The sequence below is a fragment of the Spinacia oleracea genome, chromosome 4, assembly GCF_020520425.1.
Source record: "Spinacia oleracea cultivar Varoflay chromosome 4, BTI_SOV_V1, whole genome shotgun sequence".
Lineage (NCBI taxonomy): Eukaryota > Viridiplantae > Streptophyta > Magnoliopsida > Caryophyllales > Amaranthaceae > Spinacia > Spinacia oleracea.
In genome coordinates, this window is record NC_079490.1 from 130489465 (window position 1) to 130516546 (window position 27082).

General features: G+C 37.2%; 1 protein-coding gene and 1 long non-coding RNA gene across 3 annotated transcripts; both read right to left on the bottom strand.

The window, feature by feature from the left end:
* Positions 1-2195: 2195 nt before the first annotated feature.
* Positions 2196-5458, bottom strand: LOC130459412 (uncharacterized). Of its 2 annotated transcripts, XR_008918798.1 has the most exons (4): positions 5050-5458; positions 3628-3752; positions 3452-3534; positions 2197-2581 (listed from the first exon to the last, which is right to left on the bottom strand). XR_008918798.1 is itself a non-coding variant. In XM_056826783.1 (3 exons), the coding sequence occupies exons 2-3, from the start codon at positions 3500-3502 to the stop codon at positions 2258-2260; spliced, it is 375 nt and encodes a 124-aa protein (XP_056682761.1). In that variant the 5' UTR covers positions 3503-3534; positions 3628-4238; the 3' UTR covers positions 2196-2257. The 2 variants fall into 2 exon arrangements, 1 of the variants encoding a protein (XP_056682761.1); XM_056826783.1 differs by lacking the exon at positions 5050-5458 and having other exon boundaries at positions 2196-2581; positions 3628-4238.
* Positions 5459-12306: 6848 nt separating this feature from the next.
* On the bottom strand, positions 12307-14256 carry LOC130459700 (uncharacterized). The gene is made up of 4 exons (XR_008919282.1): positions 14085-14256; positions 13185-13390; positions 12934-13088; positions 12307-12609 (listed from the first exon to the last, which is right to left on the bottom strand). It is a non-coding gene; the product is annotated as an uncharacterized lncRNA (long non-coding RNA).
* Between the last annotated feature and the right edge of the window lie 12826 nt (positions 14257-27082).

Genomic DNA, 27082 nt, shown 5'->3' on the forward strand with positions numbered 1-27082 from the left:
TTAGTTATCATTATTTAATAGCTGCTAATAATACTCTGCTCTCCTACAACAACTGCACCTCCCTCAACTTCATTATCTTCTTCTTCATCAATAACCAAACTCTGTCTTCTTAAATTGCCCCTGCTCCTTCCAAACATCACAACATCATCTTCTTCAACCCCATCCAGATTATCACTCATTTTGAATTCTAAGCAAAGCTACAAACAAAATAAATTGTTAATAAACTGAAAAGCTGAATCCATACTACAGTTTTTCTTAGGTTGTATTGGTAATAAGTAAAGAAACTTTGATCTTAACACAAAGTATATACTAGGAAGTATAATTGAAGTGTTTGACTGATAATTGAAGTGTTAGAGTGTCAAGTGTTCCAAATTAAAACGTTACTTATTTGCAGATGCAACTGAATTTGAAGTAATTACCAATTGGTTGATTTTGATGGAAATGGTTGATAGTTCTTGGAAAATTGGATTACTTTACAATAATTGTGTTTGGACAATGATAGCTTTCAGTTACGGATATGAATTTGCTGAAGCCACTTCCAAAGAAATGTGTAGATGTGATTGATACTTTCTTGGAAATGAGGGAATGTAATTCTGTTCTAAAATTATTGAAACTTTACTTTTTGAGGAAAATCAAGTACTTTTACTCTGTAGTTTGAGTTTTGATCCTTCTGTTAGAAGCAGCTTCTCTGTCTGTGTCCCTAAAAAAATTCATTTTAATATAAACTTTACTTTTTGAGGAAAAACAAAGTCTGATTTGTGATAGTATTATACTATTAGTATTCAATTTGGTTCATTTTTACTCTATTGATATAGCTTTTGTGATTTGATGCCTATCACATAAGATATTGCCCTGCCTTTTCTTGTACCTACTCTGTGAGTTCTTCTGTATATCTGTGAAGGAGAGATTTATATTTGCTCGTTGTCATTGTGCAGTTCTTTAAGCGCTCGGTGGATCAGTATGAGAGTGACTTGCAGTTTGTGGTCCAATCTCTTTTACTTTCTATGGATGTAAACGAGCTTCAGCTTGTTAAATCTGGTCTATGCTATGGAAATTGTATTCGTTATGCTTTGGTGAAGCTTCTCAGATCGTCGGGATACAATGCTGCAGTATGTGCTTCAAAATGGCAAGGTTGTAACAAGGTGCCTGGAGGTATAATCGCTTCCTGAAAATCTCATTCAATAACATTTTTTTGCATATTCTAAATTCTCGGGTTTATCCAATTCTCATACTTCCTCAAAACAAAAATAACTTAACCAGATATAAATTATGGCCCGTTGATGAGTTTTTTAGTTAAATGATCTAAAGGAAAAAGAAGTCCGCCTATGAGCTTAGCTCAATTAATAAACGAGCTGAACTAGAACATATTGATTCTTAAATGAATCAAGTTTAAAAAACTGTTTGAGCTCGTCTGGAAACTCAAGTTTGATTCGACTATGTTAAACAAGGTTGAACATGGGCAAAGTGATACACAAATCAGACCATTTACAAATGCACACACCTTCTACCAAGGAACAAAGTTTATTTTTTTTGAAGATTCTTTAAAGTTGAGAGTTGTACAGGCCAAGTATACATATTCTTCTTAAAGTGCGCGTTAGAGTTTTGTTGGGGGGCTGGGGTGGTGGGAGCATGATGATTTCTAAGGATGAATAATTATACGAACATGGTATTACAAGCAGTTGTTGGTCCATTCACTACTACAAAAAAGGGCATAGAGTACTGTTGAAATACACTTTATAGGACGCCTTAGAGGCGTTCTCCAACTCAGCGCGCTATAAAGCTTATAAAACGGGTAAAAGAAGCGTTTTATATACCTAGTAATAAAGTACAGCGATAAGAGATAAGCGTCCTCTATTCCCTTCCTAAAATCAAAAAATGAAGAAGGAATATAGAACGGTTAACGTACATAACCGTCTCTTATACTCTATAATAAAGCGCGTCCTCCGTACATAACCGTCCTCTATTCTTCCTGTTAAATATTGAGATACATAACACCTTCCGTACATAGGCGTACTATATACTTCTTGTTTAATATTAAAATAGAAAGCAATTTCCTTATACAACCGTTCTATATTCTACCCCTTTTTAAAAAATATTATTCAAAAATAGCATTTCACACATCCCTAACATAGGATATTACGATCCTAGCTCCGTAAACCAAATCTAAATAGATAAAATAAAAATGATATCCACACAATCTTTCCAAAAATAATTTCCTTCAATAACAAAATACTATTGTTCATACAATAAGAAAATCCTATACAAGGTACACAAAAAAAAAAAAAAAATACCATTCCGATGTCAATAATAAAAAATAAAAAATAAAAATCAAAGAGCTTTTGTAGCGTGCCGCTACAGGTGACTCTGCAGCAGCAGCAGCAGCAGCAGCAGCAACTGGAGCTTCTGCAGCAGCAGCAGCAGCAGCAACCGGAGCTTCTGCAGCAGCAACAACTGGAGCTTCTGCAGCAACAAGGCAGTTCTTCTGCAGGAGTAAACTGAGGTAACAGGGCAGTTCGTCTGCAGGAGTGAACTGAGGTAACCGACCATCTCCTTGAGCTAGCTTAAGAGCTTTGTTAAAATACTACAAGACAAGTTAAAATGTAATTAAGAGTAATAAATTTAACACTAAATAATGGGTATATATACCAAAATAAAAATTAGAGGAAGAATAACATAGATCCTAATGTCATAAGTGTACAGTGTGATTGTAATGGATCGTACTAATGGTCCACCTGTCCAAATGGTTTACAGGAGAAGGCACAAGTCTATACAAACAACAACAACAACAGACTTGCAGGGAGGTGCGTGCAGACAGACAGGCTAGCCGTTTGGATTTCTGGTAAGTATCAATAAGGCAATAAGGCAATAACTGAAAACGAAGGTGGTGCAGTACTCCGTAGTTGGATTCTCACGAGTCAAGAAGGCCTTTGTATGGGGAACTTTAAGTAATCTAGCTGACTATTTAGTTTCCACATTCATTGATTGTAGATTTACTAGCATTTTCTGACACTTTCCTTAGGGGAAGAGTGGAAGCAGTTTCCTAGCCTTGGTCTTTAGCTTGAGATCTGAGGAAATACTAGCACTCTGCTTTCCCCTGGGTGCTTATTGTAGATATAATGTCACTTACTAGCAGGGTTTTTTTTTATAAGTATAGTGTAACTAAAGTTTTTGGTTATCGGGCATGTAAGAGACGGTGACAAACCTGTAAGAAATGACAGACAAGCTAATGCAGATGTGAAGTCATACAATTATTCAACAAAATGACGTGCATTTTTAGTTATACCGTACACTTCTCCCTGTAGAGCCTAGCAGCTGAAGAATGAGTTAGCAATACATTATGAGTAGCAATATAGGGTCAGTTATACCATATGAAGTGAATCTTAGAAAGATGAGAAAGTGATACAAAATAGCATATTGATTATTGAATGAAATAAGATTATAAGAGGATTACCTGGATAAAGCTTAGAAAATTAAATGCATGTACTCTGGGGTAATGATCCATAAGTTTTCCAACTAATGGCCCTCCAAGAATAACTGCAAGTTGTCCACAATTTAAATAAATTAGGAGTTAGAACTACATTTTATCACAACGTTGCATGCTCAACTAGTTTTAGGGGACAAAGCCACCTTAGTAAAAAAGCTCATGACTGCAACAGGAAGAAGGCTTGGATGGATCATTGCAATAGCAGCTGGCCAAGCAAAACTCCATAGTTGTTCCACAAAGTTCCCCACTAAACAACTAGCATATAATGCTGAAATGAGCATATTACAAAAGTTAGAGACCACAAAAACAAGAACCAGGTTATGTTAATTCATATTCAGTGACCATTCTGCAAAATTTAAGCCTATTATCAGACAGTCACATACGAGTTTCTTTAACATCCATTCATTTTCTTACCCAAAAACCCATCTCATTTTCCTTGTCTCAAGGGATGGGGACCACGCGGGGAAGATAACAACGTAGAAGTCCCAAGATTAAGGTGGCTCCATACAAGAGAACTACGGAGTATTTATCAAATCTACATTAAATAACTGGATTATCTTCAGAGTATACAATCCAGGTTTTTTCATGCAATGAAAATTGTTTTATGAAAGCACGTGAAAGGCCATGTTAATGATAACTTTCAACCTTAGCAGGTTGAGCAGAACTTACAGACTTACAAAAGGTCGTACATTTCAATCCAGTAACACATTTACCAAAATGTAGAAACAATCAAAATTCAAACAAAGAAACAAGACAACAGGAAAGGGTGCACAACCCGCACCCGAACAAACACAACAACACCTAAACTGCAGTAAGTGGCTCAACACGAACAAGCACCTGCATAAAGCAGATCTGCAGCTAGCAAGTACTCTCCACAGCAGTTAAAACAACAACACAGCAGGACATAACAGAGCAGCAAAAACACTGGAACTGCCAGCCAACAAAGAAAAGAAGCTGCAACATACAGAAAGGAGTAGACCCCAACATATAAGACCTTCAACCAGACTGTAAGAACAAAAGAAAACAGCCCCTGCAAACACCAAAAACAGAACATAGCACCCTATCCAGATACAACCAGAATTGAACTCAGCCTGAAACTAGCAAACAAATGCAAAGCTACAACCTGCACTTAGCGCAGCAGAAGCAAGCCAAGCTCCCAACACACCCGATGCAATTCAGGTATTATAAAAACTTTGTTAAATGCTCAAATTAATTCAGTAATATAAATCAGAATTATATCAAAAATTTGCCAGAAACACTAATTAAAAATTACTCTAACAAAGTAAATTAAAAATCTCACTACAAAATCACGAATTAAAATTGAGAGCAAAAGTTGAATTTGGAACCTCATATGAAGCAAGGTGATTTTTTCGGCATTATTGAGACCTAAAAATAGGATCTTTCCCACAATCCAAGTGAAGAAAGAATACCCTAGGACAATCAACACCAATTCAATTCAAACAAAAACCAAAGAAATCCCAGGCGCAAGAATCAAAAGCAAGAAACCCCCAAAACATAAAAATACAATCAACTTTAGTTTGAGAAGAAGAAGTAAAAAAACTCACCAGGGTTTTCGATCTTGAGGGATTCTGGGATATGCCGCCTAATAAAATCTTGTTTTGGTAATTTTTTTCTCTTAAAAATGATGGTTTGATTTTGTTAATTGAGATATTGATTTTGGAAATAACATAAACGTGAGCCGATTTTTAAATTAAAGTTTAATTTTTTATTGTAAAATAAATTTGTAAAAGAATACAAAGCGGGTATCTAGAATACAGCTGCATATTTTATTAGATATTTTAAATTTAATTTTTTTTATTATGTAAAGATTAAAAGACGGTTAGGTAAGGTAACCGTCCTCTATTCTTTTTTTCATATAACAGTTATAAGAGAAATGCGTTCTCTATACTCCTAGATAACGCTTAACAAACTTAACCGTTCTTTATTCAGCGTTTTCTATTCCCTATTTTGTAGTAGTGATTGCCTCTTGAGCAATTTCTAATTGGGAGTTCAATTGTTTACAGGTGCATCCAGAGAAGTACCTGGATAGTCTTCAAAGCAGCTCGACTGTTGCTCAAATTATGGAGGTATATCAGAAATCGTAGAAACTAGTCACACTATTTGGATTATATTTAGGAGTTAGAGCCTTATGAATTTTGACTTTTACTCAAAAGCCAAAACCTCTAACGATTTTTTTGAATGTGTCAAACAGAGTTCTAAATATATTCTAATTGATTTTTTATTTCATGACCATTAGGTTGCTTGATATGTATTTGGATCCACGGAACGGTAAGGAACCAATGCTCAATGCTGCAGTTCGCCTTCTTCATAATCACTAAGAGTCACTCGATCCTCTGCAAGTCCTAGAGGTATTTGACCAGGACCACGGTAATCGTTTTGTTACTACATGCAACAACATCCATTTTTCATGTTCATTTTTCTTTGTTGCAATTCTGTATAACATTTTGATTTCAACTAGCTAATGCAATTTCATGATATGCTAATTGAAACAGATTAGAGCACGGGGTTGATAATCTGTCGCGACTAAGAGAATCAGCAGCCACCGGATTCAAGTCTTTTCACATCCCTGTTCATTGGATGCTTGACACCGGATTCGTCAGTCAGGTGAAATTATTTTCCTACAACCATTTTCTGTTGCACATCATTTTCTTGCACCCTCTCTTCTGATTTACATGTTTAGTATGTTAAGTTTTAAGTTTCCAAGACTTATTACAATCTACTTATGCACATTCAAGGCTTGTTTGGTAGTTATAGGTCATATTTAGGCTTAAATGAGACATTTTCGCTCCCAAATTTGAACTAAAGAACCTAAAAACTCATTTTATACTTATTATACATTTAATATGCATAGTTTTAACTTTCTAACACTCATTACAATCTATTTATGCACATTTAAGGATTATTGGGTCGTTATAGGTCATATTTAGGCTAAAATGACATTTTCGATCCCAACTTTGAAATAAAGAACCTAAGGACTTATTTTAAACCTTTTACATGATCAATATGCTTAGCTTGAAGTTTCCAAGACTTATTCCAATCTACTTATGCACATTTAAGGCTTGTTTGGTCGTTATAGGTCATATTTAGGCTAAATGAGCATTTTCGCTCCCAAATTTTAAATAAAGAACCTAAGGACTCATTTTAAACTTACTAAATGTTTTATATGCTTAGTTTTGACTTTCTAAGACTCATTCTAATCTATTTATGCACATTTGAAGCTCATTGCGTCGTTATAGGTCATATTTAGCCTAAAATGACATTTTCGCTCCAAACTTTGAACTAAATAACCTAAGGACTCATTTTAAACTTATTATATGATTAATATGCTTATTTTTAAGTTTCTAAGACTTATTCTAATCTACTTATGTACATTTAAGGCTTGTTTGGTCGTTATAGGTCATATTTAGGCTAAAATAAGGCATTTTCGCTCCCAACTTTGAAATAAAGAACCTAAGGACTCATTTTAAACTTATTACATGTTTAATATGCATAATTTTAACTTTCTAAGACTCGTTCCAATCTATTTATGCACGTTTAAGGCTCATTGGGTCGTTATAGGTCATATTTAGGCTAAAATGACATTTTCGTTCCCAACTTTGAACTAAAGAACCTAAAGAGTCATTCTAAACCTTTTACATGATTAATGTGCTTAGTTTTAACTTTCTAAGACTTATTCCAATCTATTTATGCACATTTAAGGCTTGTTTGGTCATTATAGGACATATTTAGGCTAAAATGACATTTTCGTTCCCAACTATGAACTAAATAAAATAAAGACTCATTTTAAACCTTTTACATGATTAATGTGCTTAGTTTTAACTTTATAATACTCATTCCAATCTATTTATGCACATTTAAGACTCATTGGGTCGTTATAGGTCATATTTAGACATTTTCGCTCCCAACTTTGAACTAAATAACCTAATGACTCATTTTAAACTTATTATATGATTAATATGCTTATTTTTAAGTTTCTATGACTTATTCTAATCTACTTATGTACATTTAAGGCTTGTTTGGTCGTTGTAGGTCATATTTAGGCTAAAATGAGGCATTTTCGCTCCCAACTTTGAACTATAGAACCTAATACTCATTTTAAACTTATTACATGTTTAATATGCATAACCTAAGGCTAGATGAGGTAATTAATTAATTTTCCTTACTCTTGCTTCGTATTTTAGACTATTAGGACATTGCCATTAGTTGCTTGAATGTTAAAATGTGATATTTTTTTTGATTTTGTAAAGGTCTATACTCCGAGGAATACGTCTTATGCTAGTGAGGAAATTGATGTGGTTCGTGAGCAATGGGCTGCAAGTATTTATTATTGGCCTAGGGGCGCTTGATCGAGTTAGTTTAGATATTATAGAACAATCTTTTATGTTAAAATGTATGCATACGTTGAAATTGGAACATACATATATTTAAATGTATATGGTACGTGCACTTTTGTTTTGGGATATCTTCAAAATACTATTTATTGATTTTATATTTGTTATACAGGTTGCGATATTCTATTATTGTTGTGACAGGTTTCTGTATTTGGGCAATCTAGGTATCCCTAAAACTAAAATTTTACACCCTTGTTGCAGCGTACATATATATGTACGCTGCAACAAGGGTGTAAAATTTGGCAAAAAACCAGACCTATTGCAGCGTACAAATAGATGTTCGCTGCAACAGGTTGGGTTTTTTACAGCGTACACCTATTTGTACGCTGCAACAAGTCAAGATTTTAGCCAAAATTTAGACACTTGTTGCAGCGTACAGGCATATGTACGCTGCAAAAAACCACTTTTCGCAGCGAACATTGTACGCTGCAACAAGTTCAGACTTGTTGCACGCCCCCCAGTTGCAGCATACGATGTACGCTGCAACAGGGGTCTAAAAGCCCGCTTCAATAAGGGTTTTTTCTACTAGTGAAGTCAACTGGACGACACCGGCAACTAATATCCCTCTACCCATCGAGGAGAACCCTTTGATCAAACAATTGAAGCGCACTAAGGCAGAGGTTAATATTTGGCAACTCATGGCTTCCTCTGTGGAGCACCGCACTGCTCTTATCAATGCTCTTGTCAAGTTGAATGTCATCTAGAAGTCACTCCTGACGAGTTGATCACCTTTACAAATCTGGAAGAAGGAATCACCTTTATAAATGAAGACCTCCCACCTGAGGGGGCAGGCCATCACAAAGCTCTCTATCTGACTGTTGAATACAAAGACAAAATCATTCCCATGACTCCAGTGGAGAATGGGTCAGCCATCAACGTGTGTCCTCTTCGCACTGCTAAAAATTTGGGTTTCACCCCTAGTGACTTTTCTAGTTCCTCCCAAGGTGTTCGTGCCAATGACAACACTCGCCGGCAAGCAATGGGAACTCTCACTCTAGTACTCCGCACAGGACCGATCGAGCGCAAAGTAAGCTTTCAAGTGCTCAACATCAAAGCAAGTTTCAATCTCCTTTTGGGGAGACCTTGGATCCATGACCTCAAAGCAGCGCCATCCTTACTCCATCAGAAAGTCCGAATGGAGTTCCAAGGAAATGTCATTACCCTGCATGCGTCCCATCCGAGGACCAAGATAGCTGACAAAGCTCTGATATTAATCGAACATGATGACAATGATGAAGACCTTTGGGGATTCAGTGCTGAAGTTGGTGCCATCGAGTCCAAAATGAATCCCATGGGAAAGCGCATGATGATCAAGCGTGGGCGCTTCTTGGGCACTACTCTGGCACCGCCTACCGAATCTCCTTTCAAGGCCAAAGGACAAACCAACTGTTGCGGTCTGGGATACAAACCAACTAAGTTCGATGACAGGCAGCAAAAGGCTAAGTTAAAGGCCCGTCGAGCTGGCAATGATCAATTCAAAATACCTCCTCATCAACTTACACTCAATGGGCAATTCGTAAAAGGAGAGGATGACCTGTACTTAGAATTTCCAGAGCCTTTCTATGACTCTTCAGAGGGGATCCTTTACCCCGGATTCGAGATCTTTCATTTTTTCACTTTCTAGAGGATGCTCCTCCAATACAAGACAAGGCTACCCCTGAATGCCTTGATTCGTCAGCTTTCGGTCTATTGTTTGGCCAGGAAATAACCCCAACCATTTCCGAAGACACCATGGTTCAGATGATCACTCAAATCGAAGATTTTGACCCATCTAAGCTAATTACTCCAAGTGAGAAGATGGTCAATGGCTGGAGAAAGTCTCTCAAGATATCTGCTCCAAATGGCAAGATGTTCAAGATTACCGTGGGATGAGTCTAGATCTATGTTGAGCGAGTCCGAGTCGGAGGATGAGTCTAGATCTGAGTCTAGCAATGAGTCTAAGAGTCTAGAACTAGAGTCTTGCATAAATCAAGAGCCTCTAAAGGCCGAGCTTCAAGTCAAAACAATCTATGTAATGATTGCAGATTTCAATAACACTTCAATTTCTACTTACTCTTCGAGTTCTAATTCAAAACACAATCCTAATCCAAACAACTTTTCTTCATAAGAAACTGACTTTGAAATTCTAAAAGCTATCGAAAATTATGAAAACAGGACGCCCATAATTGAGGAAACAGAAAAAATCAACCTTTCTAACAACAGTGATTCAAAGCTAGTTCAGATTGGTTTAACTCTATCTCAAGCAGAGCGGGATGATCTTAACAAGCTACTTTCAGAGTACATAGACGTCTTCGCATGGTCCTATCATGATATGCCAGGGGTTGATCCAAGAATCGATCAGCATACAATTCCCCTTATTCCAGGTTCAAAGCCCATCAAGTAGAAGCTCCGTCGCATGAAACCGGACGTTTCCCTCAAAATACAAGAAGAGGTCTCCAAGCAGCTAGAGACCGGGTTTATTCAAGAGGCCAAGTATCCAGATCTTACAAGGTATTGAGTTCCAAGAAAGTGTCCTAGTTCATTCAAGAAAACATTATATGCATATACGGTGTTCCTCACAAGTTCATCAGTGACCAGGGAACCCATTTCCAAGGAGAATGTGAAAGCCCATTCAACAAGTACAAGATTCAAAATTCATGTTCTATAATATCTAACCGAGAAAGGTTGTGCCAAGCAAGGCATCAACAATTCCAAAGTACAAAATTCAAGTTACAAAGGTTCAAGTTCTAAAAACATCTACAAGCTTCAATAGTTCAAACTTCAAAAGGGGGTACCGTACAATCTTCAATAAAACAATCCCAACGGACCCATGCTCCGGGAAATTCCACATCACCATTCTTCGCCTTATCGCCTGCAAACTAATGGGGCAGTCGAAGCAGCCAACAAGAATGTCAAAGCCATCATCATGAAAATGACAACCAATTAGAAAGACTGGCCCTAGACGTTGCACTTCGCATTGTGGGGGTATTGAACTTCAATTCGCACTTCAACTAGTGTAACCCCATTCTCATTGGTCTATGGAATAGAGGCAGTACAACCTATCGAGCTGGAGATACCTTCTCTAAGGATAGTCCTCGAAAGCAAAATCCCAGAAGGTGCATAGGTACAAGCAAGATATGACGAGCTAGTCATGCTCGATGAGCGTCGGCTTCAAGCCGCTCACCATGTACAAGTCTATCAGCGCCAAGTGGCCAGACATTTCAACAAAAGGGTCAGAACCCGAAACATCAAAGAAGGCGAGCTTGTCCTGAAAGCCCTTCGCAAAAGCACCATGGACCCAAGGTGAAAATTCAAACCCAACTGGGCTGGCCCGTACATTGTCAAGAAGATCCTGGGAGCAGTCGAACTAACAGACGTCGATGAAACAGAATTCAGATCTCTGACCAACCTTGATCAACTCAAGAAGTTCTATGTCTAAGTTCCATGTTCAAATTCAAGAATCCAATTCAAAGTCCCGTAAGGTAGTCAGAACTACGTCCGGCCTGATTCCCTAACGGGACACGTAGGCAACCTCAATTCGAGGCCCGGCCACTTTAATACAAAAAAATTCAAAATTTCCACTTTAATACAAAAAATTCGAAATTTCCCCAATTAAGGGAATTCTAAAAATCAAATAAAATTTCAAAACTCAGTTGTTGTTGTCTTTATTCCAAATGTGCCAATTCAAAGCAAAGCATGTTCAAGCGGAATTTAACAGAATAACTCTTTATTTGGCTCTAAGGCCTTCAAAGCTAATTCAAATACAAAGTCAGGATCAAGTGAAGCAAAGTTCAAAGCCTTTTCACTTCCTAAACACATTTTCTAAACACATCTTCCAAACACATTCTAAACACACACTACTACAAAAATAGCCAAAGAAACCGGGCGAAATAAGGCAAAGAAACCTCACTTTATACGGTGCCTAGGTAGTAGGTCTCTTAGCATAAGACACCGGAATTTTTGCCTGGTTTCTTTGATATTTATAGGAAACCGATTTTGACAAAAAACCGGTTTCTTAGATCCTTTGCTGTAAATTTAAATACAAAGAATAAGGAATCGAATTGATGGAATATGCAGTTTCTTTGACTGTACTAGGAAACCACTTTGTTACAAAGTGCGGTTCCTTTGATTTTGCTAAGAGACTATATTTGAAGTATCTACGGTTTCTTTGACACTCCTCCTGTATGCAGTCTAAGAACCAGATTTCTTAAATATCTGGTTTCTTTGATTTTTAATTTTTCTTTATTAAATTTTAAATGTCTGCTACAACCAATAAATTATTGGCAGATAATATATTTTTCAAATTACATGGTACCTGTTAGATTCCATCCAATATCCAAATTGGCTCAATAGTATAATAATAATCCATCAACTCTATATATGCATAAAAATTCTCCAAACAGACCAATGTACCAACTTCTTGTTCTCCAAAGCGCGCAATAAATAAAATAAAATAATGGTAACATAACATTCTTCAAACTCCAATCGCAAGTTCAAATCCAAAGTACTTCAAATGTATTAACTTGCTACGAGATTCCAAAAATATTTGTTAGAAAGGTACAATATGCACTAGCTAAAAAGATCATTCATGATCAACGTCCAGAAGATCATTTTCTTCATCTTCATCAATCTGATCAATGATAACTTGATTTGCTTGAAAAAATATATACCCAAAGTATCCCGTGTCTCATCAATCATCGCTTGAGAATAAGTGGAAGGAACTTGAGGAAAGTACTACATACAAGACATAAAAACGATTAGAATAGGTATATGTTAAATTGACTGGTCCATAAACCAACCATGAGCTTTTACTATAAAGAAGAAACACCATTAAAATAAACAGAAATCACTGGCTTTCTGAAAAATTTATCAGCTGCCCGAAGGGAAAAATAAGCAATGTATGTGAACCTAGGATATAGCAATCCTGGCTCATAACAAATTAATGAAACTCCTGGAAAACAAGCTGGCCAGAGACTTCCGGCAATCACCAGATTTATCTGAATATGACCACAACACCATCAACATAGAAAAAGGTAAATAATAGGCAACTTAACCTACTTGTATATGCTCCATTCTTCTCATAATACTGAATAAATGTGATGACAGATGTAGGTATAACATAACCAATATTCTTTGCATCTTCATGTTTCAGTGACTGAAATGCAATGCCCACACAACTTCCTTTGTCGTTAAAAGCTGGACCCCCAGAATTTCTGGAATTTATGGCAGCATAAATGTAGAAGGAGTCAATAATACGAGAGCAAAAGGGAAAAACTAAAAGCATGGAAGCTAGAATTCTGCATAAACACCTGGAACCCCAACGATTCAGTTGACCCATGAACATAGGAAAGGATCTCAATACATGAGACAACTCCACAGGTAGCAGAGATTGTATCCCCTCCTATTGGATAAACTACAACAGTCACAACATCTTGAAGAGCAGGTAATATCCCAAACTCTAAAGGTGAAACGCCTTCCCAGAACTCATCATCACTCACTGTAAGCAAAGCTTTTGCTGCAAAACAAATATGTGCAATAATTGTCCATAATCAAACCAAACTCAGTATAATCCCATAATAGAACATCGGAGCTATGTAACTGATAAATGCATTGGGGCAGGATAAATTAATAAATGTCATATTGCAACCAATTAACGGATACAAAGAATATTAGTGATTTTCTTCCCTCTCTTACTTGCCAAATTCAAATGTTTACATTGCTGCTATAACCAATCCCCTGAAAAATCCCAAATCATTCAAAACTAGTGTTTACAGAGTCCTACTCCCTAGTAACTTTTGCAACAAATATCAGAAACCTTGTGCAAACAAGGTAAAAGTTCACATGATTACAAAGAAGGGACACAATTCATATGCTTCATCTGTTTGTTTCTTATTAAGAAAAAAAGGAGAATTAAACATAAGCTCGTTCTTGAAGTAATAGAAAACTAGTTCCAACAAATGGAAATTAACTACAAGTGAATATGATATCCAAGACAACGCATCCCTATTTAGATAGTTATCAACATCCATCAAAATTTCAAGCATTCCATTCAACTGATTATATTTGATTGTTTCCTTTTAAAAAGGACTAGAAGCATTCAGTGCAACAACAAATGGACAGAAAATTAGCCGACCATTGATTTCCGTCTATTTATAAAATCAAGATAGTTAAGAAGCACACCTATTAGTTTACTACAGATACTAGTATACCTTTTCATGTAGAAAACACATCGATCAACTGACAGCAGCGCTCTTGCTCTAGATAAACAATCAAACCAATTATTCAAAGACAATTGCTCAAAATTGTGGAAATAAATTTGCGACACAAGCATAAAGGAACAATGGAAATGTATACTTTTCAACAAAAATTAAATAAAGAAAAAGAAGCAATAGGACTAACTTTCACCTTTCCGTTACAATGCGCTAAATCAAACATGTAACCCTTAATACCTACTTCCTCACGTGAGACGGCAAGAAATGGAGGAAAAATATTAAGCGCCTTAAGCGCCTTAGGGGTTTCATATGTACCATCTATGCCTCACTTACTGTACCTATAAACTAGGCTAATCAGATTAAGTTAACTTACAGTGTTAGTTTTACGCAGACGTTTAAATATTTGAACGGTAAGTTATTGAAGGAAATATGTCCTTCACCCAAGGTGCATTAAGTCTAATACCAAGGTTCAGATAAATTGCGAACAATTAATTCAGTGAGATCAAGTGATCGGAACAGCTAGCTGGAGCAATGCTTCCGATCAGTGAGTTCTAATGGATATTGAACTCACAACTTACTCTTGACTGAACCTACAAGGTCACACCAATGACACATAACAGATCACCGGATTAAATGAATCGGAAATTCATTGAATAGCTTTTCGGGATTTAAGTTGGAAACCTATTATACGATACGACCTTGCATCCGAATCGTATATCGTATCGCGAATATTCGTAAGCTAGGCGAAACGAATAAATCGTATCGTACGACGGCGATTCGTCGTATACGAAACGATAAATAATATATCTGTGAGGGGGGTCGAAAAAGCACGAGGCTAATGCGTGACCTCGTCCCTCGTGGGTGTGACGATTCTTTTTATTCAATCAAGTGTAATTGGATTTCCTGTGAGTTTACACCCAATTGACTAGTAATATAGGAGTCGCCATTCAGTTTTTAACGACAATGAGAAAAACTGACAAAACCCGGTTATCGTGACATAAAGGGAGTGCAATTATGTTTGACCACGACGGCCGTAGGTTCCCTTGTGATCCCTGGTGTGGGGATCTCTCAACATACACCCGCAAGGTACAGATTGAGGGTTCGGGGGACTGTAACTACCGAGAGGAGTACTCGCTCGTCGATAACTCCAGAGGCAGGATATCCTTACTAGCTCAGCATAAATAATTGAAGGGACATGCGTGAACTATTAAACTAATCTGAGTTGATTTTAGCAATATGCAACATATAATACTAGATCGATCGTGATTATCTGATTTAAATAGTATTAAGGGACCTAGCATGATAATCCAATTTCCCAAAAATATTATATTTGTTAGGCGTGATAGAACAATCAGATTTAGTTAGTTTAACAGTTCATATAAAGGGCGAGGAAAGCAATTAAATCATCGAAAAGGGACACATTACGACGCACCCTTGAGAGGTGCGTCACGGTTCTCAGAAAACTAACCACTTTGACTTTGCTATTTCTCCTTTTTATTTAACGAATCTCAAATTATGGGACAGGATACGTTCTGTTCGATTTATGGATCGATTGCGACAGAACGCGTGAACAATTTCGCAGCGTGAGGCTTAGGCTAAGGGTTGGAGTCAATACTCAGAATATGAATTGTGTGTTGTGTTTTTTTCACGTCGAATTTGGGGCTGTATTTATAGGGAAGAGTTTGTGGAAAGATAGAATTGCAGAGCTCTAATCCACGAGGAATTAGGAATTAACTCGTCCCAGGTATTTTCAGCGCCCAGGGCTGGGCGTCAAAGATTTCGGCGCCCAGCTCTGGGCGTTGGAAATAGGATCCAGGCAATTTCAGCGCCCAAGGCTGGGCGTTGAAATTGCTGTTTGGGCCGTTTCTTTGTCAGATTCGGATTCTTAGAATCCGGAGTGTATGAGACTTAATCGAGTCTTTTAGTGCGTATTAATTTTATGACGGAATGCGTCTAGGCCCGTTACGAACTCTAGGCTCGTTAGGATTTTAATTAATACGTAACTCTTATTTCCGAATCATATTAGGAATAGGATTCTCGCAGTTTTCTATCTCATTTAGGATTTATGTTGGAGTGCAACACCTAATTCTGACAGGTTTCTATCTTTTATGACTTGCCACTTTTAACAACTACCCATTCCGGCAATTACTATTTTTAGCAGGTTTCCATAAATAGCAAGCTTCTATAAATAGCAGGTTTCGGGTGAAATGAAAAGGGGAATTGAGATTCGTTATTTTATAGGAGATGCGTTGTCAAGTGGAGATTTACGTTTTCATCATCGAACCTTTCCCTTTCGGGAATGGGGACAAAAGTAGGTGTCTACAGTTAGCCCCCACTTTGACTGAGTCTTGGACTAAGACGATGGTCAAAGTACTAGACGGAGTGCGTCACACAAGCCATGGTGTATGTGACCTGTTTTGCGAGGGTCTCACGAGCCCCCGAGTGATAACATTTGACTTAAGGGTCATCACTTTGAAGTGTCGACACATCCCTCACGTGTCATTGGGATTTGTCAACTGATGGTATAGAAACTTCCTCACTTTGTCATTGGAAGGATCTAAAGGTGCGTAGAAACTCCCTCACTTTGTCATTGGGAGTAGCTACAGATGTTTTCGAAATTAAAGCTATAAAGTGTAATTGGGCCTGGCCAAGCCCAATCACGAGGTAAAAATGTTTTTAAAGATTCTCATTTTCAGGGCTAGCTAAACGGGAAAACCCCCTTGTTTTTTATGGGACGTAAAACGAAGGAAAATCCAGCACATCGCTCTTTTTTGGAAAAACGGAAAACCAATCCTTTTAATTTTTGGAAAAGGGAAAACTAGAAAAAGTTATCGCTGCAGCGACTAAGGACCTAAGCGACTTGTGACGTAGACCCCGCCGGCTAAAGATGGCGAGCCTGTCCGCTAAGGGTAGACACCTCGTCCGATAGAAGTGGACGAATCTGTTTTGAAATTTGAAAATCAGGACCTACGCGGCTTGTGACGTAGACCCCGCCGGCTAAAGACGGCGAGCCTGTCCGCTAAGGGTGGACGCCCCGTCCGAAAAAGTGGACGAATCTTGTTTTTGAAATTTGAAAATAAGGACCTACGCGGCTTGTGACGTAGACCCCGCCGGCTAAAGATGGCGAGCCTGTTTCATTTTGTTTTTTGAAGATTCTATTTTTCGAAAACTGAGGATCTGCGCGGCTAGTGACGCAGACCCCGCCCGCTGAAGGTGGGCGAGCCTTGTCCGCTAAGGGTGGACGCCCCGCTCGCTGGAGGCGAGCGAACCTGATTTCGTTTTTCTATTTGGAACTCGCGCGGTTCGTGGCGCGATCTTGCCCGATTGTGGTGGGCAAGTCCCTATTTCTTTTGTTCTTGTGATTTCTTTGAGAATTTCTTTTCTTATTCATTCTCGCAGGAGCGAATTCTTTCGAGGGATGCTCGGGTTTAGTTGTAACCTGAATGTGGGTTGACAACGTGCTTAGACGGACCATTGTCTTGTGGTCATCATCTTTCATGGTTTTGAGCTAGTCTTTACGGCTCAATCTTGCCACTACCTGGGTCCTTGATTAGGGGACTATGTATAAGTATCAACGGCGACCTTCGTCTTGAGGTCGTAAACTGGTTTTATTTTTTGAGACATCCAAACACGGGACTTCGTACAACGTAGTCTGGGAATATTGTTTTAACTTTGCATACTCTCTTTTGAAATATATATTTTCTTTCGAGCCCCCAAGCATTCGTGCTTGACGGTCATTTCTTGTCAAAGAGGTTCCTCGGGGATACGCATTTTGTAATGTCCTTGATCGTGTTCGGGATCGTGCTCGTAAGTGCGAGTGATCTTCGTAGTGGTGTGCTACTCTTAACAAAGCCGTGAGGTGCGACTTTCAGTAAAGAGATCGGCGATTTTCGAGTCGAATGGATACGGCAGGGCCCTATAGAAGTCAGTGAAGGAAATAATACCCTTGGTCTAAGTATGCATTCTATGTTAAGTCTAGTAAGTGCGGTTCAGTATAAATTAACAAGTTAATAATTCAGTGAGATCAAGTGAGCTGAATGCCTAGCTAGAGGGCGCTTCAGTTCAAGTGGAATTAATGATATTAATCCACAGCTTACTCTTGACTTAACCCGTAGGGTCACACAAATAGTACGTAAACGGATCAAGTATTTAATGGCATTAAATACTCCATCTATGGATATTCGGAATCGACGGATCTTGGTTTCAGTGGGAGCTGAGATCGTCACAGGCAAGAAATGAATACTCCGGAAACGATGATATTGCCGGAAACGGAAATATGGATCGTATCGGAAATATAAATATTATCCAAGTCGTAGATGTTGCCGGAAACGGAAACATGGTACGTATCGGAAAATATTATCGGAAATGGAAATATTGCCGGAATCGGAAATATTGCCGGAAACGGAAATATTGTCAGAATCGGAAATATTATCGGAATCGGAAAATAATTCCGGAAACGGAAATATTAAATATTTGTTCGAAACGGAAATTGATTCCGGAATCGGAAATATTGAATATTGTTCGTATCGGAAATGATTTCCGGAATCGGGAAATTAATCGGAAGCGTATCGTACGAATTAGCATCGGACGAGGCCTGCCAGACGAAGGCCCAGCACGAAGCCGGGCCATCGCCCAGCAAGCCAGCGCGCCACAAACGCACCAGCCAAGGCTGCGCCAGGCCCACCGCAAGGCAGGCCCAGCGCACGCCAAGGCTACGGCAGCGTGTGGGCTTGCGGCAGTGGGCTGCGAGCTCGCGGGCTGCGCGCGCGCGCATGGCGCCCCTCGTGGGCTGCTGTGCGTGCGTGTGTGTTTGTGTGCTACTCGAATCCTAAAGCTACCGGAATTTGTCATATGATTAAATCTAATCCTAAAAGATTTAGTTTATTTAATTAGAGTCCTAGTAGGATTATAATTAAATAAATTAGTATCCTAATAGGATTCCAAATCCTTTTCCATAACTCTATAAATAGGTGCCTAGGGTCACATATTTACATCGAGCATTCAAGTATTCAAAGTGAGTTTTTGAGAGCAAAATTCAGTCATACAATTGCCTATAAAGTGCCGAAAATTCTAAGTACCTTAGGGGCGATTCTAGTTGGTCAATCTTAAGGCGGATCCGGATGTGCTGTGGACTATCTACGGAGGGACGACACTTGGAGTCCTAAAGACTTGTTCTTGTTTGGTTCGGGCGCAGCTAGGGAGGGCACGCAACAAAGAGTATGCATCTAAACTATGCTAAATGATTATGTGTAAATAATATGTTTTCCTGGTTTTATGGTTTTTCCGCATGATTTATGAATTGTCATATGTATCATAACCTAACAGTGGTATCACGAGCCTCTTATTATTTTCATAATCTAAATTGCATGAACATGGTTAAATATTACAAATTTGCAAGAATTTAAAAGGGGTGATTAATTTTCGTAATTGTTAATTAATTGCAAATTGCGTTTATTTAATTATACGTACGCAATTTTTCGGCAGTTTCTTCGTTACTCATCCAAATCGAGTGATTTTTGTGTCAATTCCGCATGTAAAAGGCATTCTAAAATTTTGACAAAAGTATTATTTTTCTGCCGAACCCAGAATTCTCAAATTTGAAGCCTAACTATGACTTTTCGGAGGTTTTAGTTTTTCGAATGCAAAATTTCGTAAATTTAAGATGTTAAATTAAATATTTGCGATTCTTGTTGATAAATCTTGAATTTTTGATTGACCTACTGTATATGCTTAACAAGTTTGAATGCCTAGCCTTGTTAATTATGCAATCTAATTTGTAATTATGATTAATTTGTTGAAAATTAGAATAATTTAGAATTAATTTGATTTTCATAATTTATTATAATTTAATTAGATACCTATGATTAAAAACCACCATAAAAATTGTAAATTTATGTTAAATTTTAATTTTTTATGACCTAGACTTGAATCCATGTTAATCGGAAATCAATTGAATAATAAATTTTCGATTTTTCGCCCTAAAATTATGAAATTAATATTATTTATTAATTTGTCATTAATTTTAAATATAAATTTTTTAAATTTTATGCGATTCGCTCATATAACTTGCACGCACAAAGCAATGGACGCTACGTGTTACCCTTAAGGGGTGTTGTATAGTGCGGGCATGTGACGACGAGCAAGGGAGCTCGTCGCCCATGCGGCACGAATGCAATGAGCAAGGCCATGGTGCACGAGCACAAGGCAGCAACCCTGCCTTGTGTCGTGGGCTGTGAGTAATGGACGAATGGGCGAGGGCGAAAGCAAGGCACAGCAGTCGCGTGTGGGCAGCAAGCGAGCTGCGCCACAGCGCGCACTGCCTCGCGCAAGCGTCCGGAGCCTCGCGCGCAGCGAGCGCAAGCTCGCGTGCCACGAGTGCTACGCCCAGCGTCGATGCCTCGCGCAGCGAGCGAGGCTCGCAGGATCGAGCGCTGGCAAGCGCGCGCAGCGAGCAATGGCCCGCATAAAGCGAGCGCTGGCGAGCGCGCGCAGCGAGCGCTGGCTCGCATGAAGCGAGCGATGGCTCGCGTGCATCGAGTGCTGGCGCGCGCAGCGAGCACCAGCTCGCGTGATGCCTTGCGAAGGAGAGCAGCAGCAGCGATGCGACGCAGCGCATGGGCTGCGCGCACATGGCCAGCGATGGCTGTGTGCGTGTGGCCCATGGGCGTGCGTTGCGTGGGGTTGTTGCGTTGCGAGTGGATCGTTTTGAAATTTTAATTTGAAATTTTCAGTTTACGTAATTTTAATTAATTTTAAAATTAATAATTTAAATTATTTTCTTGGATTTTAATTTTGAATATTGTAATTATAATAAATTTTACTTATTCTAATTATTTTACTAAAATTAAAATCATGAATTAATTTAAATACGACTGAAATTAAATTAAACTTTTTGGATTCAATTATAAATTTATATGAGCTTTAAATTTTAATTAAATTTGTATGTTTCCGGTTAGACTAGAAATACATTTTTATGTTTAAAATTAGTAAAGCATATGAATTTATTGGTTTAAGTGGGAGCCCTTTTAGTCATAAACTCTTGATTAGGTCTACAAATCCTTAAGGTTAAAACAACTTGATTAGAATTAATAAGGACTGAATAATTGGTAGATTATTGGTGCCCTTGATTAATTGTTGCAAATGTTTACGTGATGCATAATGTGTTTTACTAACCAGCTATGTGGGCCATTCATGATAATGAATGGGTGAATGGTATATATTGTATATGTACTGTTTTGCAGGTTATGAAGTGACTAGTATGGCCCAAATAGGATAGAAAATATGGTCTGCGTACCATTAATTTGAATGTAATTGGTCTAAAGTACCAAAGTTGTTTTTCAATTCAAATATGGTCTGCGTACCATCAAATAGTTGTAATTAGTTTTAATTATAGCTTATCCTATTTGAAGAAAATGGTGCCTCCCACGGAGATTTTCAAGACGGACTTTGAAGTTAAAGCTTCAAGATGAAGTCGGGCCATACTAGATCACATTTATCTTATGCATGTTTTAAGTTATTTATTGCTTTTAAATATGTCTTAAAATGCATGAGATCAAAGCTTGATTATGTTGCATGATTAAGGATTTTAGTTCACTTAAAATCTAACCAACATAGTAAGAGCATTAAGTTCCAAACTTAAAAATTGAGTTAAAAGGTGCCATGCCAAAATATACACTTGCTTGGATATCCTTTACATCAATCTAGTAATAGCTAGTTTTCGCTCAGCGAGGTGTTACTTATTGGTCCTAAAGGGGCAAGGTACACAAATAATTGTGAGTACATGTTAGTTTTGGTGAAACTCAACGATATAAGTAAGGAGTCCTTTTATGTCGTGGAAAAATCGATAGGTTTACCTAATAAGTTCTTAGACGTACCTATCAACCAAGAGTAGTTTCTAGACTATTAGCAAAAGGCTTTTGCTTACCTAAAATGTTTTAGGATTAAGTCGACAAACTGTGCTTAGTTCTTCAATGATTTTAGGATCTTGGAATCATTTTATTCACACCTGCCGGAACAATAAATTCGAATAAAATGCTAATAACTTGTTTAAATTGCATGATTGCTTTTCAAGTTATTATTCATGATAAATGTTTAGACTTTGCATGCTTCAATGTATGTTTTAATTATTGTTTATAATTAAATATCTTGCACTGCAATAAATCCTTTTAGAAAGGTAACAGTAAATTTCCTCGATTGGTAGTGAATCCAAGAACGATTCACGGAAATGAGAGAAAGTGAGCAATTTAAAATGTACGTTTCTTATAGCGACTTTTATGGTTGTTTTCGAACATCAAAATCGAATGGCAAACCAATTGGTGCTTGTGAATTCAAAATACAATGTAGTTTTGAGATCATAAAGCATTGAGCTTAAAACGCTCAGCTTTACCAATGGTTAACAACCTAATATCTTTGTCCATTTAATTCTCGAATGAGTCTAGTCCCTAGACATTCGAATAGATCGATGCTTAGAGAACTTTAGAAGCTTCTGGTAAGATCATCTAGTTGAAACAGAATGTTCAACATAAATTAAATGGAAAGAACCTTGTTGGTGACATTGGACATGTCTAACAAAGTATAAAAGTCAACACTAAAGAATTCAATTCTTAAGACTATAAGAAAGGGTACAAGAAATAGGAAAACAAAGGAACAAATGAAAGGAATTTATAATTCCTTTTCTACCTATAAGTTTATGTTTAAAGAGAAGTGACCTAGGAATCAAACTTCCTTGGTATCATATACAGCTTGAGGTTCTTACTTCGGTAATAACTCAAATAATGGAAGCTAGGCTACACTAATGGCCTACAAGTGGGAAATGAAGCATGGCAATGCTACATTAGTTGTAGGGTCATCTAGTTTGTTTTAAAGGCTGGAACTAAATGGCTATTTTGTTCCATAATCAGCATACCTAAATTTCTGCTTCAAACACAGAAAGACTCACATTCAGAAGAACAAAAACAATGCTTGTTTGTTTGTTTATTTGAATGAAATGGACATTTACGGGATGAGTCAATATGCTTGATTAAAACAAACAACTCTTTAAAGAACTTTACTAGGTTCAAATCAACCCCTTGATTTGAGTTCCACTAATCTTTGGCATTGTTGCTTAGACCATATCAACAAGTTAACATTCAAAATCTCTATTTTGATGGACTTTTGAAAGTTGATTGATTTCTAGATCATTCAAGACAAGCTAGTCTTACTTGTTGAAAGTAACAAAAGATATGAACTATTGTTAGAACGCCTAGACAATAGAGTTCAAAGCTAAAGAAAGATTTTATGACTTTATTATTTCACATTTGAGTGAATATAGGTTTATTTACTCAAAAGTGATATAAGTTGAATCTGTTTGGCTAGTTCAAAGATTCAGAAGTATAAAATCCACTTGGCAAGAAATCATAAAGATCTAGGTTAGATCATGTTGATGATTACTTGAGACCAAATATGATCATCAATGATTGTGTGTTGTAATTTCACAATCTAGGTCCATAAGATATGGCATATCTTAGTTGAAATAATCGAAGTCAATTAGTACTTGATTCGATCAATGATGAATCATAAAGACTTTTCCTATAATTTCTAAAACAAAATGCTCAACTACCACCAAACTAAACCAAATTCGTCAAAGCTATTGAAAAGTAATTTCAGGATATCTTTTCAATCATATCTAAAGAGTTGCTAAACTCAGTGGGAGCTTAGTGTTTGTTATTCAACAAACTAAGGCCCAAGTCTAGATATATGTTTCATTGTGATTTATTCAAATGAGACACAAGGGTATTGTTTCTACCACGAATTTTTGAGAACATAATGTTTGTTTGCTCGAAATAATGTCCTTTTGGAGATTCATTTCCAAAATGACAAGTGGGAGAAAATAGACCTCGAAAGTCTTCGAGGCGAACAACAAACATAAACGGACATTCCGGAGGCTTTTCGAAGTGCTTCAGAAAAACCGAACTTATTCTTTAAGGACTTTAGAAGTGGCTTTAAAGAATAGACATCTCTTAGAAGACTTTACAAGTGCTTCAAAGAGAATAGAATATTCAAAGGACTCTCAAAGTGCCTGTTGATATTCTATTGTTTGATGTTCTATACCCAAGTAGGCATAGAGTTCAAGTCACTGGAACTATGAGATTCTTCTATTAGATAGTAAAGAAACATAGAGTTCTGGTCAATGAAACTATGAAATTCTTCTATTAGATAGTGAAGAAACCTACAACTTGCAGTCAAACTATTATCATGTAGATTAATGAGTTTGTGACTTGTAAGAAAGCTATGACGAAACCCAGATTCCCTAAAATGGTTAGAGGCCATATATAGACTCAAATGTTTTAAATGGTTAGAGGCCATAAAACATACTCAATGTTTTGATGACAAAATTGAAATTTTGTTGATTTGCAAGAATAGTTTCACACCTATTGGTTGCAAGGATAAAAACCATCAAACCTGATATTGTGTTCACACACTAAGCTAGATTAGTTGCTAAAGGTTACAAGCAAATTCACGGCGTGGATTGTGTTGAAACCTCATGCATAATCATAATGCTCAAGTCTATAAATCAAGCAATGATTGCATATTGGTACATATGGCAATTGGATGACAAAACATCTTCCTCAGTCAAATGTTGGAAGAAACTATGTACATGGTATGTCATAGGATTTGTGGATCCAAATAAATGCTTGAAAAGGAATGCTAGCTTATGAAATCTAAGTACAGATTTAAGCAAGCAATTGGGAATTGGAACTGTATTTTAGTGAAGCTAATAAGTATTTTAGTTTCATAAAATATACATGATTCTTATAGATATATAAGAAGTTTAGTGGGAGTACATAAAAACTTAATTGGTCCTATGTGTATCACACACATATCTCTCTATTGTAAAATAACATTCAAATGCTAATGACTTAGATTTGAGATTATTCATCAATGATGGACCATGGCGAAACTTAGTACATACTGGGTATTAAGATCTATTTACAAAGATCTTATGATATTGTTTTGGATTAAGTAATGACATTTACTAAATCATACACGAAAGACTCCATTGGAGATATTTGATCCATATGAATAAATCTAAGTAAAGGATGTTTGAACTATGTATAAGCATTTACTAAGTTAAACATCAAAGAGTCTAAATGAGATTCTTAACCTATATTATATGTCAAAAAATTTAGCTGGATTTAGTATCTACTGAAACTAGATGAGCTAAAGTTACATGAATAGAATTCAATTGGGAATTATTCTGCAAAAGAATTTATCATGTATGATATAATATGAGGATCGCCAAAAATGTATCGTATGGCTTTAGGCATAACGAACATATACCAATCTCTATTGATCTAAGTGAAGATCAACTAGATTGAGATCAAGAAAAACTTATGGTACTTGAAAAGGTACATAGGAATAGTTCTTGATTCAAGGAAATTCAAGATATGCTAAATATTGATGCTACACGCATAAACACTTGCAAAGGATCAAGCAAGGTTCCTTTGAAGTTAACCATTGACAAGGACGAGCTATAGAGCATTGTGTTTTGAAATGGCAACATGGATTGGAGACCATGAGTTGTTGCGTGGGAAATTAAAATATTAATTTCTATGTTCTAAGATACAGCTGGAAAGTATTCCACATATCTGTGAACTGCTTGGATAAGTAATTCCAAACAAAGCATCACTAGCAACCTATAAAGTTGAAGTAAAAGTACTTATTGCCTAAGAAGCAATAAAATAGAGTTGTTTATATGAGTTCTTCATTGAACTTGGGAAGATCACATGTCTGTTGACTTAATGGTTCTTCATTGCAAAATGCGTAGAACCACTAATGTAGCAAGAAAGACTAAGATCACAAAATAAACATACTCAAAAGTTCTTATCATCATATCTCGAAGAACATTCGATGAAAAGGATATTAAGATTGGCAAAGCATGATAACTAAACCTATGCAACAAGTGAGAAGCAACACTCACGTTGTAGCACTGGAAATCAAGCATAGCTTTGAATTCCATGAACTGTTTTAAAGATGGGTTTGAGGCCCATGGTTGTAAAACAATGGGGTTGAACATTTATCATATATGAAATGTATTTTCATATTCCATTTAATCTTGGTTTAGTATTAAATGATGAGTCCCTTCAATTTGACGATATATTCAAGATAGACTGTCAGGACCAGTCCTGTGACTAAGAAATGTCTATCAAGTGAACTTGAATGTCAAAGGTTGAAAATGGTCCCTAGTCGGAGTTTTCTATAAAATTGGACGCATAGAAAACGTTAGACGACTAGAATGCAAGATGACTAGTAGTTCTGTTTCTTGAACTATGTGGACATGGCAATGTCATAATCATTTGCATAGATACTTACTTTGGGAAGACTAGTATCGGACAAGACCTATGAAACTTTACTGTAAGAGATGAAAATCTGTCATAAGTAAATTTCATTAAAATTATTAGACACTAAATCCTCAATACCTGAGTGATTTGAGATTACTTGTTTGAGAACTGGTTGCTTTGACGTTGACCAACCGTCGCACCGTAAAAGGAGGCTATAAAGGCAACGCTCAGGTAATCACATATCAAACGAAGTCTAATCTCAAGATCGCAAGATTGGGATTGTCCTCCCATCAATCGGGATGAGATGCTTAAAAGTTGTACAAGGCCACTCGGAGAGCTAGAAACTGTGAAATGCATGGCCGTGCTCGGATGAATCATAGGCTATGATTATCTGTTTATTTGATAAGTTGAACTCTGAAACCGAGAAACACCTCTGGACATAATAAGGATGACAACTCTTACCTTATGTTCAAGAGCAAGCATCGAGCGACAAAGGAATTAGGAAATGCACACTTGTCCCTAAGGACAAGTGGAAGACTGAAGGAAATAATGCCCTTGGTCCAAGTATGCATTCTATGTTAAGTCTAATAAGTGCGGTTCAGTATTAATTAACAAGTTAATAATTCAGTGAGATCAAGTGAGCTGAATGCCTAGCTAGAGGCCGCTTCAGTTCAA